The sequence below is a fragment of the Nansenia antarctica genome (genome assembly GCF_963989245.1).
Source record: "Nansenia antarctica genome assembly, chromosome: 2".
NCBI classification, from domain to species: domain Eukaryota; kingdom Metazoa; phylum Chordata; class Actinopteri; order Argentiniformes; family Microstomatidae; genus Nansenia; species Nansenia antarctica.
This window is the reverse complement of record NC_137675.1, coordinates 5,977,647-5,990,146: the sequence shown is the minus strand read 5'-3', so window position 1 is coordinate 5,990,146 and position 12,500 is coordinate 5,977,647. Positions and strand designations below refer to the sequence as shown.

The following is a 12,500-nucleotide window of genomic DNA, read 5'->3' as shown; positions in this document are numbered from 1 at the left end:
ACTCCAAACTTTTGGTGAAACTTGGCAGCCCTGCATTCTCATATCCTTACATTCTTAACACTTAACCTCCCCACAGACTGTAACTTATATAACGATCTTTCTTCAAGGACAGTGTTGAGCCTGTTATTCTATTCATATCAATGCGGGGTGATTGTGTTAAGTTAGTTAGTTGTCCTGTTCCAACTCACAGTCCATCCCGGCCATGACTTCCAGCTCATCCGCGAACTGTTGGTCATAGTCGTCTTCGATCCCGAACATCTCATCATATTCGTCCATGGTGGCGGCGAGCACAACCAGACACAACAGTTCTTCTACAATGAAATAGCATACGAAGTTACTCTGAGCAGGGATCACTGTCGGGTCGCTGTGGGATTTCGCGCGAAACTTTGTTGTGCATAAAGGGTTTCCGGGTTCAGACTCGTTTCTCCTCGTTCATTGGACGGCGCAAAACATGTTTACCTTCCGGGTTCACGTTAGAATGTTTGGCTGAATCCCAAACCCAGTGTTTCTTTAGTTCCCTCGCGTTATCTCCTCTTGTCCCTTAAAACGATTTAGGCATATATTTCCTGATAGATTTCGAGATGGGCAATAATAATAATAATAATAATAATAATAATAATAATAATAACAATAATATAGGAATCAGGGGGGTGTTCTATCAACTTTGCTAAAGCAAAATCTAGGCTTATTTCGTTAAGTCTCGCGAGACTCTTAAAAAGATCCAGGCATATCTTGATAGATCTTGCGAGACTTGTCAAAATAAGCCTAGATTTTCCTTTAGCGACGTTGATGGAATAGCCCCCAGCTCATGTCCTCGTCTCGAGTGTCTTTGTCCAACGAGAAGGAAGAAGGAAAGGGGCGAGGAAATGAGAAACAGTTTTGGGATTCAGCCTCGCCACAAAACCACACCAGTGGGCGGCGCCAGTACGATTGCACGCTGCAAGCGGTCGGACTGCGTTACGTTAGTCAATGCGACTTTTACTGGAAAAAGAAAGCAAACTGGTGAGATGTTTTAATGGCTATAGTTCTATTAACCTGATATAATTATCTGGGAACACGACGTGTTAGCCCGCTGGTCGGTCAAGTAGTCCGACGTTTCTCACGCTTGATCGGGTAAAACGGGAACAAGAAAGCGGTGGGACACCGGCAGCGCAGCGCCATATGTAATCATCATATCAGAAAGCTTATTATTATTATTATTATTATTATGGGACTTCATTTCAGTAACGTCAAGGTCACCCCCCCCCCCCCCCCTAAAAAGACTTGTTTAGGATTCTTTTGGTCAGAAATATAATATACATTTCATAGGCCTGATGCGTTAATCAAGGCAAGGCTAGTTTAGTTTATTCGTAGAGCACATTTCATACAAACAATTCGTGGCTTTCAAATTGCTTTACATATAGCGTTAAAAAAATACAGAAAAAGAATAATAGTAAGAATTAAAAACATGTTTTTAAACGTAATGAATCACGCACTGATTCCAGTCTCGTGACGTCACTCCCTCCCCTCGAGACCGTCAACCGTCAACTCTGACAAGCAGCTTCTCTGTCTCCTCCTGTAACGGTTTATCTCGTCTCTCTTAACTGTCAAAGAGGACACATTTACATTTCCTCCCAAAAAGAAATACGTGTTTTCTCAAGATTATCGCAAAAGCTTTTCCCTGGTTGTCTTTCAAACAACCAACAGGTGTCCGACCGACAGTTCGTCCGTTCAGACACACCGGCGGCACTGAGCTCCCCCCCGGCTAGCTAAGATAACAACAGCTAGTAGGAAAGGTGGTCCTTTCTGTCTTTCCTGACGGTTTCGGTCATGTTGTCAATGATGTCATGTTGTTCTGAAACAAATGTGGCCACCTCAGCGGTAAGTCAGAACTTCTCAGAGCTGACTAGGAAGGTTTGTCAGAACTTCTCAGAGCTGACTCAGAAGGTTTGTAGCTGACAGACAGACAGACAGACAGACACACACACACACACACACACACACACACACACACACACACACACACTCACCCCCCCCCCCCCCCCCAGTCTATTGCTACATGGATATCACTGTGAGTGGGCACATCATTTGTTGGATTTGTGATTCATAGTATTGTGTGTGTGTGTGTGTGTGTGTGTGTGTGTGTGTGTTCCTGCAGGAAGGCCTCAGCGATGTGTGGCAGCCCAGGGAGGGTCTGGTCTCGCCACCTGCGGAAGTGGGAGGGTCTCCGCTGAACACTGCTGATGAGCGACTGGTCCTCTTCAGTGCCAACTCCTCCCCCTTGTGCGTGGACATGGCCAACAGGATTGCAGCGTGAGTGCACAGGCCGCTCCCCCTCGATGAACGTTCTCTAGCTAGCCAACGTACCCGCTGGGAAAATAATGTGGCGCTCACTCATTGTGTGTGTGTGTGTGTGTGTGTGTGTGTGTGTGTGTGTGTGTGTGTGTGTGTGTAGGCGGCTGGGCGTAAGGCTAGGGAAGACAGAGGTGTACCAGGAGGGCAATGGAGGTGAGTGATGATGATGATGATGATGATGATGATGATGATGATATGACCTTCAGGCGTCATGTCACTGGATGAACTCTGACCTCTGTTGCCATAGAGACACGTGTGCAGATCGAGGAGTCGGTGAGAGGAAAGGACGTCTACATCATCCAGACTATCTCACAGTAAGGCTGTATGTGTGTGTATCTGTATATGTGTATGTGTGTTCCTGTGTCGAATCTGAGCAGAGCCTTCAGAAACCCTGAGTAGGCCTATGGCCGCTCAATATAGGTTACACACACACACACACACACACACTTCACACAGAGTCTCGATTCTGCCGGCGTGCTCGCATGAAGACGTCTGTCTGAAGATGGATGGAGGAGTACCTGACATCCCTGTCCTTCTGGAGCCATGTCGTGTGTCCCTACAGAACTATCCCTGTAGAGTACACACACACACACACACACACACACACACAGTTTGTGATCTTAGAATTATAAGGTTCTATCTCCGTTTAGGGTAGTTCAGAGATATTGAGCGTCAAAGTTTTTACATTCCATTATGTTCTGTGAGATGGAACCTTTGTATTTTATTAATTACTAACTAAAACATTTCAACATTTTAAAAATAACACCACACAGGCATTAATAAACACCTAATGGATCAGATTATGTATGATAGAACCTTATAATTCTAACGTCACAAGTTGTGTTTGCATAACGAGTGCTTGCCCCCCCCGCAGGGATGTGAACAGGTGCATCATGGAGCTGTGCATCATGGCGTACGGCTGCGTCACGTCCTCGGCAGGGAGCATCACGGGCGTGCTGCCCTACCTGCCCTACAGCAAGCAGTGTAAGATGAGGAAGAGAGGCGCCATCGTCTGCAAGCTGCTCGCCTCCATGATGGGCTCTGCAGGTCAGGGGGACGGACACACACACACACACACACACAGAGTGTGGCAATCCGGAGCTTCGACCGGGGGGAAATATGCACACTTGAGCTAGGGAACAACCCAGGAATCAGTATAGACTTGATCCTCAATATATGGGATATTTAATAAAGACAAGTATAACTTATCACACCGACGGATGTGTGGCTGGCTTCTGGCCCTCTAGCCCGATAGATAGATAGATAGATAGATAGATAGATAGATAAAAGGATAGATTGATTGATAGATAGATAGATAGATAGATAGATAGATAGATAAAAGGATAGATAGATACATAGATAGAGAGATAGATAGATAAATAGATAGATAGATAGATAGATAGATAGATAGATAGATAGATAGATAAATAGATAGATAGATAGATAGATAGATAGATAGATAGATAGATAGATAGATAAATAGATAGATAGATAGATAGATAGATAGATAGATACATAGATAGAGAGATAGATAGATAGATAGATAGATAGAGTGATGGTATGGGGAATAGTATTGAGTGATTTTGTGTGTGTGTGTGTGTGTAGGTCTGACCCATCTCATCACGATGGATCTGCATCAGAAGGAGATTCAAGGTTTCTTCAACTTCCCCGTCGACAACCTCCGCGCTTCACCCTTCTTATTGCAGTACATACAGGAGGAGGTACACACACACACACACGCACGCACGCATACACACACACACACACACACACACACACACACACACACAGTCACACACAGTCACACACACGCACGCCCCTTCCTACCACACACAGCAGCAACTCTGTGTTTGGGATATTAACCCTTTATTCTTTGTGTTTCTCCATATAGATTCCAGATTACAGGACCGCTGTCATTGTGGCCAAATCTCCTGCCTCCGCCAAGAGGTGTGTGTGTGTGTGTGTGTGTGTGTGTGTGTGTGTGTGTGTGTGCGTGCGTGTGCGCGCGCGTGCGTGCGTGCGTTATAGACAGATTTTTCCTTTTGGGATTGTTTTGTGACATTTGTGTGTGTGTGTGTGTAGGGCCCAGTCTCTGGCGGAGCGTCTCAGGTTGTGTATCGCCGTGATCCACGGAGAGGCGGAGTCAGACCTGGTGGACGGACGCCACTCTCCCCCCACAGTCAAGACCAGCTCTGGAGCTATACCAGAGCTACCATGTAACACACACACACACACTCTTACACCCACTGCCACCGAGTGCAATACTCATGACATTCTACTGCTAATTGTATTCCAGGGTTCGACAGTAACGCTTGCCCTCTTGCCCGGAGCAAGTAAAACATTCGCCAGGTTTGTTTGCGTGAGCCCGACGACGCTGCTGGATCCTGGGTATTTTTACCTGTGTGCACGAAGAACAATAGACGGCGCATGCGCCAGACCAGACTAGACGATCGTGGAGTGAAGATATTATTAAAGCATACGCGGCTGTCGATCACCTGTCGCATCGCGCACGCTTTAATAATATCTTCTCATCGCGATCGTCTAGTCTGGTCTGGCGCCTGCGCCGTCTGTTGTTCTTCCTGCACACAGGTAAAAATATCCAGGATCCAGCAGCGTCGTCGGGCTCGCGCAAACAAACCCGGCGAATGTTTTACTTGCTCCGGGCAAGCGTTACTGTCGAACTCTGTATTCTGTCTTATTTGTCTGTCACAACATGTCACTTGTCCAAATGTCTCACTTATGTCTTATATTGTCACTCTATCTTATCTTGACTTATCTTGCCTCTTGCCTTATTGTTTTGTCCTGCGATGTCAGGAACCAAAGCCTAAGAATTGGACTCTCTTACACTTGTGTACTGTGACGTAACAATAAAACTTGAAGCACACAAAGACAGACAAAGACATTCAAAATGAGTGGCCTGGGGTGGCCCTGTGGTCTAGCACTACAGCCTACAGCACACACATATGCCCATGCCCTGCTGACATAAGACCCAACTGCCCAACTTAATTCTAGATGACTGGATACCCATCAAACAAGCTTTCACCATCATCTCTCTCTCTCTGTCTCTCTCTCTCTCCCCCCCTCCCCTCCATCAGTGGGCATTCCTAAGGAGAAGCCTCCTATCTCAGTGGCAGGAGACGTAGAGGGTCGTGTGGCCATCATCGTGGTGGGTCTTCAACTCTCTGGGGGGGGTTAGGGGTTGGAGCCAGTAGTGCCCTTCTACGACCTGAGCCCTGTTGTGTCAAGAGGTTGTCTTACTGTGTGTGTGTGTGTGTGTGTGTGTGTGTGCGTGTGTGTGTGTGTGTGACATTTGCTCTTGCAGGATGACATCATCGATGACGCGGTGGCATTCGTGGCGGCGGCGGAGACGCTGAGGGAGAAGGGGGCAGGGGTAATCATCGTCATGGCAACACACGCCATCCTGTCCGCTGACGCTCCGGCGCTCATCCAGGAGTCTGCCATCAGTCAGGTGTGTGTGGGGGTCTGGGGGGTCTGGGTGTGTCTCTGGGAGTCTCCCATCAGCCAGGTGTGTGTGTGTGGGGGTCTGGGGGTCTGGGTGTGTCTCTGGGAGTCTCCCAACAGCCAGGTGTGTGTGTGGGGGTCTGGGTGTGTCTCTGGGAGTCTCCCAACAGCCAGGTGTGTGTGGGGGTCTGGGGGGTCTGGGTGTGTCTCTGGGAGTCTCCCATCAGCCAGGTGTGTGTGTGGGGGTCTGGGGGGTCTGGGTTTGTCTCTGGGAGTCCTCCATCAGCCAGGTGTGTGTGTGGGGGTCTGGGGGGTCTGGGTGTGTCTCTGGGAGTCTCCCAACAGCCAGGTGTGTGTGGGGGTCTGGGGGGTTTGGGTGTGTCTCTGGGAGTCTCCCATCAGCCAGGTGTGTGTGGGGGTCTGGGGGGTCTGGGTGTGTCTCTGGGAGTCAGTCCTCCATCAGCCAGGTGTGTGTGGGGGTCTGGGGGGTCTGGGTGTGTCTCTGGGAGTCAGTCCTCCATCAGCCAGGTGTGTGTGGGGGTCTGGGGGGTCTGGGTGTGTCTCTGGGAGTCTCCCATCAGCCAGGTGTGTGTGGGGGTCTGGGGGGTCTGGGTGTGTCTCTGGGAGTGAATCAGAGCTGCATAAAAATAAATAAATAATATAACATATGCCATTTAGCTGACGCTTTTTTCCCAAAGCGACTTTCATTGCAATGAGTGCATACATTTCAGTATATATGGTCCCAGCGGGAATCGAACCCACAGTCTAAGCGTTGTTGGCGCCATGCTCTACCAACTGAGCCACAGAGGCCCGCTATGAGACACTCATGAGAAACTTTCTCTCTCTCTCTCTCTCTTTCTCTCTCTCTCTCTCTCCTGCATTCTCTCTCTCTCCTTCTTTCTCTCTCCTCTCTCTTTCTCTCTCTCTCTTTCTCTCCCTCTCTCCCCCCCCTCTCTCCTTCTTTCTCTCTCCTCTCTCTTTCTCTCCTTCTTTCTCTCTCCTTCTCTCTGTCTCCCCCCCTCTCTCTCTCTCCTTCTTTCTCTCCCCTTCTCTCTCTCTCTCCTTCTCTTTGTCTCCCCCCCCTCTCTCTCTTTGTCTCTCTCCTTCTCTCTTCCCCCCCCCCCCCCCATCTCTCTGTCTCTAGGTGGTGGTGACTAACACCATCCTTCACGACCACCAGAAGCAGCGGTGTTCTAAGATCAGGACGGTGGACGTCAGCGCCATCCTGGCCGAGGCGGTGCGGCGGATCCACAACGGGGAGTCCATGTCCTACCTGTTCGCCAACATCGGGGCGGACGACTGACCCGACCGCGCGCTTCTCTCACGCACAGTTGACAGAATACCATCTCACACACACACACACACACACACACTTTTGTTTTATGCCAACGGTCGCCCTGCACTATTGATTTTGTACGTGGGTCTAAAAGACCCCCCCCCTCCTGTAACCTTCCTCGACAGGAAGTCAAATGATTTCGCTTTAGAAAACCTTCTAAAATCCAAATTCTTTATATTTATTTTCGGTAAACATCAAGTACGCCTTTATCGGTGTACGGTTAGCACTGTATTTGAGTGTGGTCTTCTAGGCCAATCAGACGCTGTGTTTGAGTGTAGTCTTCTAGGCCAATCAGACGCTGTATTTGAGCAGTGTAGTCTTCTAGGCCAATTTCTAGGCCAATCAGACACTGTATTTGAGTGTAGTCTTCTAGGCCAATCAGACACTGTATTTGAGTGTAGTCTTCTAGGCCAATCAGACACTGAGTGTAGTCTTCTAGGCCAATCAGGCGCTGTATTTGAGCAGTGTAGTGTTCTAGGCCAATCAGACACTATGAGTGTAGTCTTCTAGGCCAATCAGCCGCTGTATTTGAGTGTGGTCTTCTAGGCCAATCAGAGACCTAGGAGCAGGTGAGTTCCAACCAATCCGACTCCTCAGGGTGGTTCCATAGACAGTACCCAAAAGTGCCACTGCTCCAACCTTCTTCTTTTGTCTTTTTTTTTTTTTACTGCAAATTGTAATGAATGTGTACCACTGACCCTACCAGTTTGTAATGACTTTGTAAGCCACTCGCCATCAGCCATGGTCTGAGAGATCTTTGAAATCTTTCAATCTAAAAGAAACAGTTGATGTTTCAAGCCAGTTCCTGTTTGTGGGTCCAGTGTGTGGTCCCAGGGGGTGGAGACTATATACACCTAGTCTGCTTATTTATAAATGAGACTGGACTTCTAGGACAGGGAACTGCCTGTGTCACTGCTGAAACATTCAGGTCCTTGTCTCAAAAGACAATGTGTTCTCAATAACCTGCCTTGACCAATCAATCAATAAATGGAAAATGCTAACAAATACTAATGTCGAAGTGTGTGTGTGTGTAGTTTGTTCTTTCGTGCTACAGTATGTGATTGATGTTGATGTTGTCCCCTGCTCGTGCCTGAGGTGTGTGTGTGTACACGTGTGAGTGATTGATGGTGATTGACTGTGCGGGACGTCAGACTGTCCCCACCATCTGCTCCTTTCGTCTCATAATCACGAACCAGCGGATGTGTGTGTGTGTGTGTGAGCACTACACTTTACACACACACACACACTTGCCCTTTATGGACATGGGTGTTATGTTGGGTCTCCTTTGAGTGTGTGTGTGTGTGTGTTTGTTCGTATGTTTTATTTGGAGAGCTAATGATTATAAACCTGTAGGAGGCAATGATTGATACTAGGAGTGTGTGTGAGTGACTGTCTTTGGGCTTACTGTCGAGCAGTAAAGGAGGTGTTTTTCTCTGATGTTTGGGCTAAGGTCCACAGCGCTCATACAAGCTTAGATTGTACGCTGCTACACACTCATTCTTGCACACACACATACACAAACACACACACTCCATTAGCACCCGGCAGGTTGTCTGTGTCAGCGTTGGTCCTCTCTGAACACACACAAGTCCCACATTAAGCTGATGTGTTTAATCATCAATTCACACACTGGACTGCTCCCCACACACACTCTGTCTCTCTCTCTCTCTCACACACACACGCACACACATTCCCTCCCTCCCCTTCCTCTCTCTCTCTCTCTCTCTCTCTCTTTCTTCCTCATACTTTGTCTGTCCCCCCTCTCTCTCTTCTCTCTATGTCTAGTATTAGTTAGTGTTAGGGTACTGTGTGTGTGTGTGTGTGTGTGCATGTGTGAGTGTGTGTTTGTGTGTGTGTGTGTGGAACAGACAACAAGGGCTTATGTTAGTGTCTTGGTAGTGGTTTGGGTTAGTTATTAGTGTGTAAAAGGGGTCAGGGTTATTGTCAGGTGTGTATTAGTGTATATCAGGGTCAGTGTGTAGAGTGTGTTAGGGTGTATTAGTGTGTAACAGCCATGTCGAACTCCACCACCAAGTTCTTTGCTCTCTCTCAGTCCTTCAGCGTGTCGGACATCATCGTTATAGCTGCTTACTTTCTTCTGAACGTGGCCGTGGGCATATGGGTAAGTGTGTTGCGTGAATGAGTGTGTGTGTGTGTGTGTGTTTGTGTTGTCTTCGCGGTCTCGACTTGGTTGGTAGAAGGCTCTCTAGACCCAGTCAAACTTGTCCCAGCCCAGTCAAGCATGTTTGCAGTGTTTGACTGATAACATTTTTTTAAAGGACTGATTAAAAAAGGGTGTGTTTTGGGGCCAATTTGTGGCTCCATTCCAATACTTTGGAATATCGTCCTTCCCTTGTTTGCCTGGTTTCCACTGATGATTTCAGTAGACGATCATCTTTTTGAGGCTGCTGCTTAAAACAGGCGAAGTCAGTGAAGGTCAGTTGGTATGAGGCATGCTAACAGAACAGAGTTGATATGATGTAAGCTAACATGTTTGACATAACATGACAAGTGTAACACTTGTAATACTGTCATTTGTGGTTTGTGGAAGAGATGGTTGGTTGAGCAAACACTTAAGAAACAGAACGAGTTATTGTGTAGTAGGCCATTGAAGACCAGAGAGCACTGCCATCTTGTGGATAGTACAGGAGAGGACCGTGTGTGATTTTGTTTTTTTTACCGTGCAATCAACTTGTCAGTCAATTGTTGGAATTAGGGGTTCAGTGCCTTGCTCAAGGACACCTTGACACGTGGGATTCGAACGCAGGATTTCCTGTTTACTAGACAGGCACTTTGACCAACTAAGCCACGGCACCTGCGCGTGCGTGCGTGTGTGTGTGTGTGAGTCAGTCTGCCTGTCTGCCTGCCTGTCTTTCTAGTCAGTCTGTCTGCCTGTCTGCTTGTCTGCCTGTCTGCCTGCCTGTCTGTCTGTCTGCCTGCCTGCCTGCCTGTCAATCTGTCTGTCTGTCCGACTGTCTACCAGTCAGTCTGTGTGCCCGTCTGTCTGCTAGTCTGTCTGTCTGCCTGCCTGTCTGTCTGTCTGCCTGTCTGCCTGTCTGTCTGTCAGTCTGCCTGCCTGTCTGTCTGTCTGTCTGGTGTGTCTGTCTGTCTGTCTGGTGTGTGTATAACAATTTTAATTAAAACATTAATAATACATTATATCATTATTATAAAACATTGAAGAATGTTCTTCTCTCTCAGTCTTCTTGCAGGGTGAGCAGGAACACTCTAAGTGGGTACTTCCTGGCTGGGCGAGACATGGCCTGGTGGCCGGTGAGTGTGCGTGCGTGCGTGTGTGTGTGTGTGTGTGTGTGTGTGTGTGTGTTATTAGTGTTTTAGTATATCAGGACATCTCTGTCCTCCAGGTCTGAGAGATGTAGTCTGCTCACTGAAGTGTGTGTGTGCGTGTGTGTGTGTGTGTGTGTGTGTGTGTGTGTGTGTGTGTGTAGATCGGGGCGTCTCTGTTCGCCAGCTCTGAGGGCTCTGGTCTGTTCATCGGCCTGGCAGGGACCGGAGCCGCAGGGGGCATCGCCGTGGCAGGGTTCGAATGGAACGTGAGTACACACACACACACACACACACACACACACACACACACACACACACACACACACACACACACACACACACACACACACACACAAGAGAGAGCTATACACTCATCTGACGTCTGGTCAGCTTTAAAGTGGGACACGCCTCAGAATCACCTCAGCGTGTCGACCACCAAACAGTGTGAAGGGACCCGAGTCATGTTTCTACCACACTAACATGGCTTATTAATGGCCACATGGCCACATCGATGACAGCCAGTCCCCAACCTCATTACCTAACATTCTGTCTCCTCCCTAGACGCTAACCGTGGGACTTTCTGTGACCGATCAGTAGTAGTACCGGTAACAAACAGCAGGGGGCAGTCTGAGAGCGGAGTTTGAAACCAATCTCAGTTAGTATGTACAGGTTTTTCCACAATCGTTTGAAACACGTTTCCTGAATATTACTCGATTTCTCAAAACTCTAAACACAAACTGGAAAGAGTTAACCGTTTGGTCCAAAACTCCAAAATGTCTTTCTCGAAATGGATTCTTTCCACCAAAACGATACACACAGCTGTCATCTCACAGTGCTTAGTGTAATGTTGTTTTGTCTTTATGAAATGTGTAACCTATAGCCTACTGGTGTAGCATCAATTAAACACTGGTGTGCTACATTTAAAACACTACCATCGAAATAGTCTAACACTGACACTGAGTTCTGAGAAATACACTCAATGTTATTGTTGCCAAACTCATAGTAACTGCACTGATAAGTAAAATGAAAAACACTACAGTAAGAACATGTTTAGAGTGCCTTTCTGGGGATGTAATGATGAAATCCGTGCACAAATACAAAAAAGATAACAAAGCAAATATGTATGTGTGACTGTAATACAGTAATATGATCAGCTGACTGCAAAAAAGGGTTTTCCTAGGCCCACAAAATAGATATATATATATATAATGCAGTGAAACAGATCTTCATGTAAATCAGTTTGCATCCCGCCTCCTATCCTGACCAGGCCAGAAGACGTCATCTACAATGAATGAATGAATGAATGAATGAATGAATGAATGAATGAATGAATGGTCTTTATTGTCATTGCTACAGTACAGGTACCAAACAACGAAATTTAGGAGGGGTGGCTCCCCTGGTGTTAGGAAAGAAAAAAAAAACACTTTTAAAAAAATCACAAGAAGGGAAGGAGCTGGTTTACATAAATAAAGGCTATGTACACTATCCACTATACTATACTGTACAGATAGACGACTAGGGTTGTCATATTGCACAATAGTGTTATTGCACATTTATTTAAAGTGTCGCAGTTTGCAGGCTTGAAATGTACATATTTGTGCCTCAGCACTACACCTGATTTTTTCAGTCCAGCAGCTGCCATCAATCCGTCCAGACTGTCCAGGGCCCAGAACCTAGGTCTTTGCTGTGTTCAGGGCCTGGACGGCCCTGTGGTAGAAGCTGTACAAGGCCTGCCATGTTCTCCCTGGCCAAGCAGCAGAGGAAAATTGTAAAAATCGGATTGTAAAAATCTGTTCTAAGATAATTGGAGTGAAACAGAGAGACCTACATTTCTTCTGTAACCAACAAGTCCTCCGGAAGGCAGAAAGCATTTTTGCGTCTCCGGGTCATGTTCTGGTCATGTTCTGGTCATGTTCTAGTCATGTCCTGGTCATGTTCTGGTCATGTTCTGGTCATGTTCTGGTCATGTTCTGGGTCATGTTCTGGTCATGTTCTGGGTCATGTTCTGGTCATGTTCTTGGTCATGTTCTGGTCATGTTCTGGGTCATGTTCTGGTCATGTTCTGGTCATGTTCTGGTCA

The 12,500-nt window shown here is 47.2% G+C and overlaps 3 protein-coding genes across 4 annotated transcripts in view; 2 read left to right on the top strand and 1 right to left on the bottom strand.

Moving 5' to 3' along the window:
• The window catches only part of chtf18 (CTF18, chromosome transmission fidelity factor 18 homolog), a gene marked incomplete at its 5' end in the record, with an annotated part of 27,373 nt that extends 27,097 nt beyond the window's left edge, over window positions 1–276 (bottom strand). The window contains one exon of the mRNA XM_080522609.1: window positions 189–276. Coding sequence (XP_080378735.1) covers window positions 189–276 — 88 coding nt within the window. The remainder of the gene's footprint in view (window positions 1–188) is intronic.
• Window positions 277–926: 650 nt separating this feature from the next.
• LOC308149590 (phosphoribosyl pyrophosphate synthase-associated protein 2-like) lies at window positions 927–8,111 on the top strand. Of its 2 annotated transcripts, none has more exons than XM_080522455.1 (11): window positions 927–1,002; window positions 2,138–2,292; window positions 2,435–2,487; window positions 2,582–2,648; window positions 3,209–3,318; window positions 3,940–4,055; window positions 4,226–4,281; window positions 4,417–4,550; window positions 5,430–5,500; window positions 5,657–5,803; window positions 6,941–8,111. In XM_080522455.1, exons 1-11 carry the CDS (start codon window positions 970–972, stop codon window positions 7,097–7,099), a joined length of 1,101 nt encoding a protein of 366 aa, XP_080378581.1. In that variant the 5' UTR covers window positions 927–969; the 3' UTR covers window positions 7,100–8,111. The 2 variants fall into 2 exon arrangements, with proteins under 2 accessions (XP_080378581.1, XP_080378580.1); XM_080522454.1 differs by having other exon boundaries at window positions 3,209–3,381.
• A 1,035-nt stretch (window positions 8,112–9,146) lies between these two features.
• The window catches only part of slc5a10 (solute carrier family 5 member 10), a gene marked incomplete at both ends in the record, with an annotated part of 38,576 nt that continues 35,222 nt past the window's right edge, over window positions 9,147–12,500 (top strand). Inside the window, 3 exons of the mRNA XM_080522452.1 lie at window positions 9,147–9,254; window positions 10,334–10,405; window positions 10,582–10,686. Of these exons, the coding sequence (XP_080378578.1) occupies window positions 9,147–9,254; window positions 10,334–10,405; window positions 10,582–10,686 (285 nt within the window). The remainder of the gene's footprint in view (window positions 9,255–10,333; window positions 10,406–10,581; window positions 10,687–12,500) is intronic.

Bases quoted from the DNA above. Each gene is read 5' to 3' on its own strand.
- LOC308149590 (XM_080522454.1), top strand. From the start codon at position 970: ATGCGACTTTTACTGGAAAAAGAAAGCAAACTG. The intron at 4,056-4,225 runs GTACACACACAC...TTCTCCATATAG, and splicing joins TGCAGTACATACAGGAGGAG to ATTCCAGATTACAGGACCGC. The intron at 4,551-5,429 runs GTAACACACACA...CCCCTCCATCAG, and splicing joins AGCTATACCAGAGCTACCAT to TGGGCATTCCTAAGGAGAAG.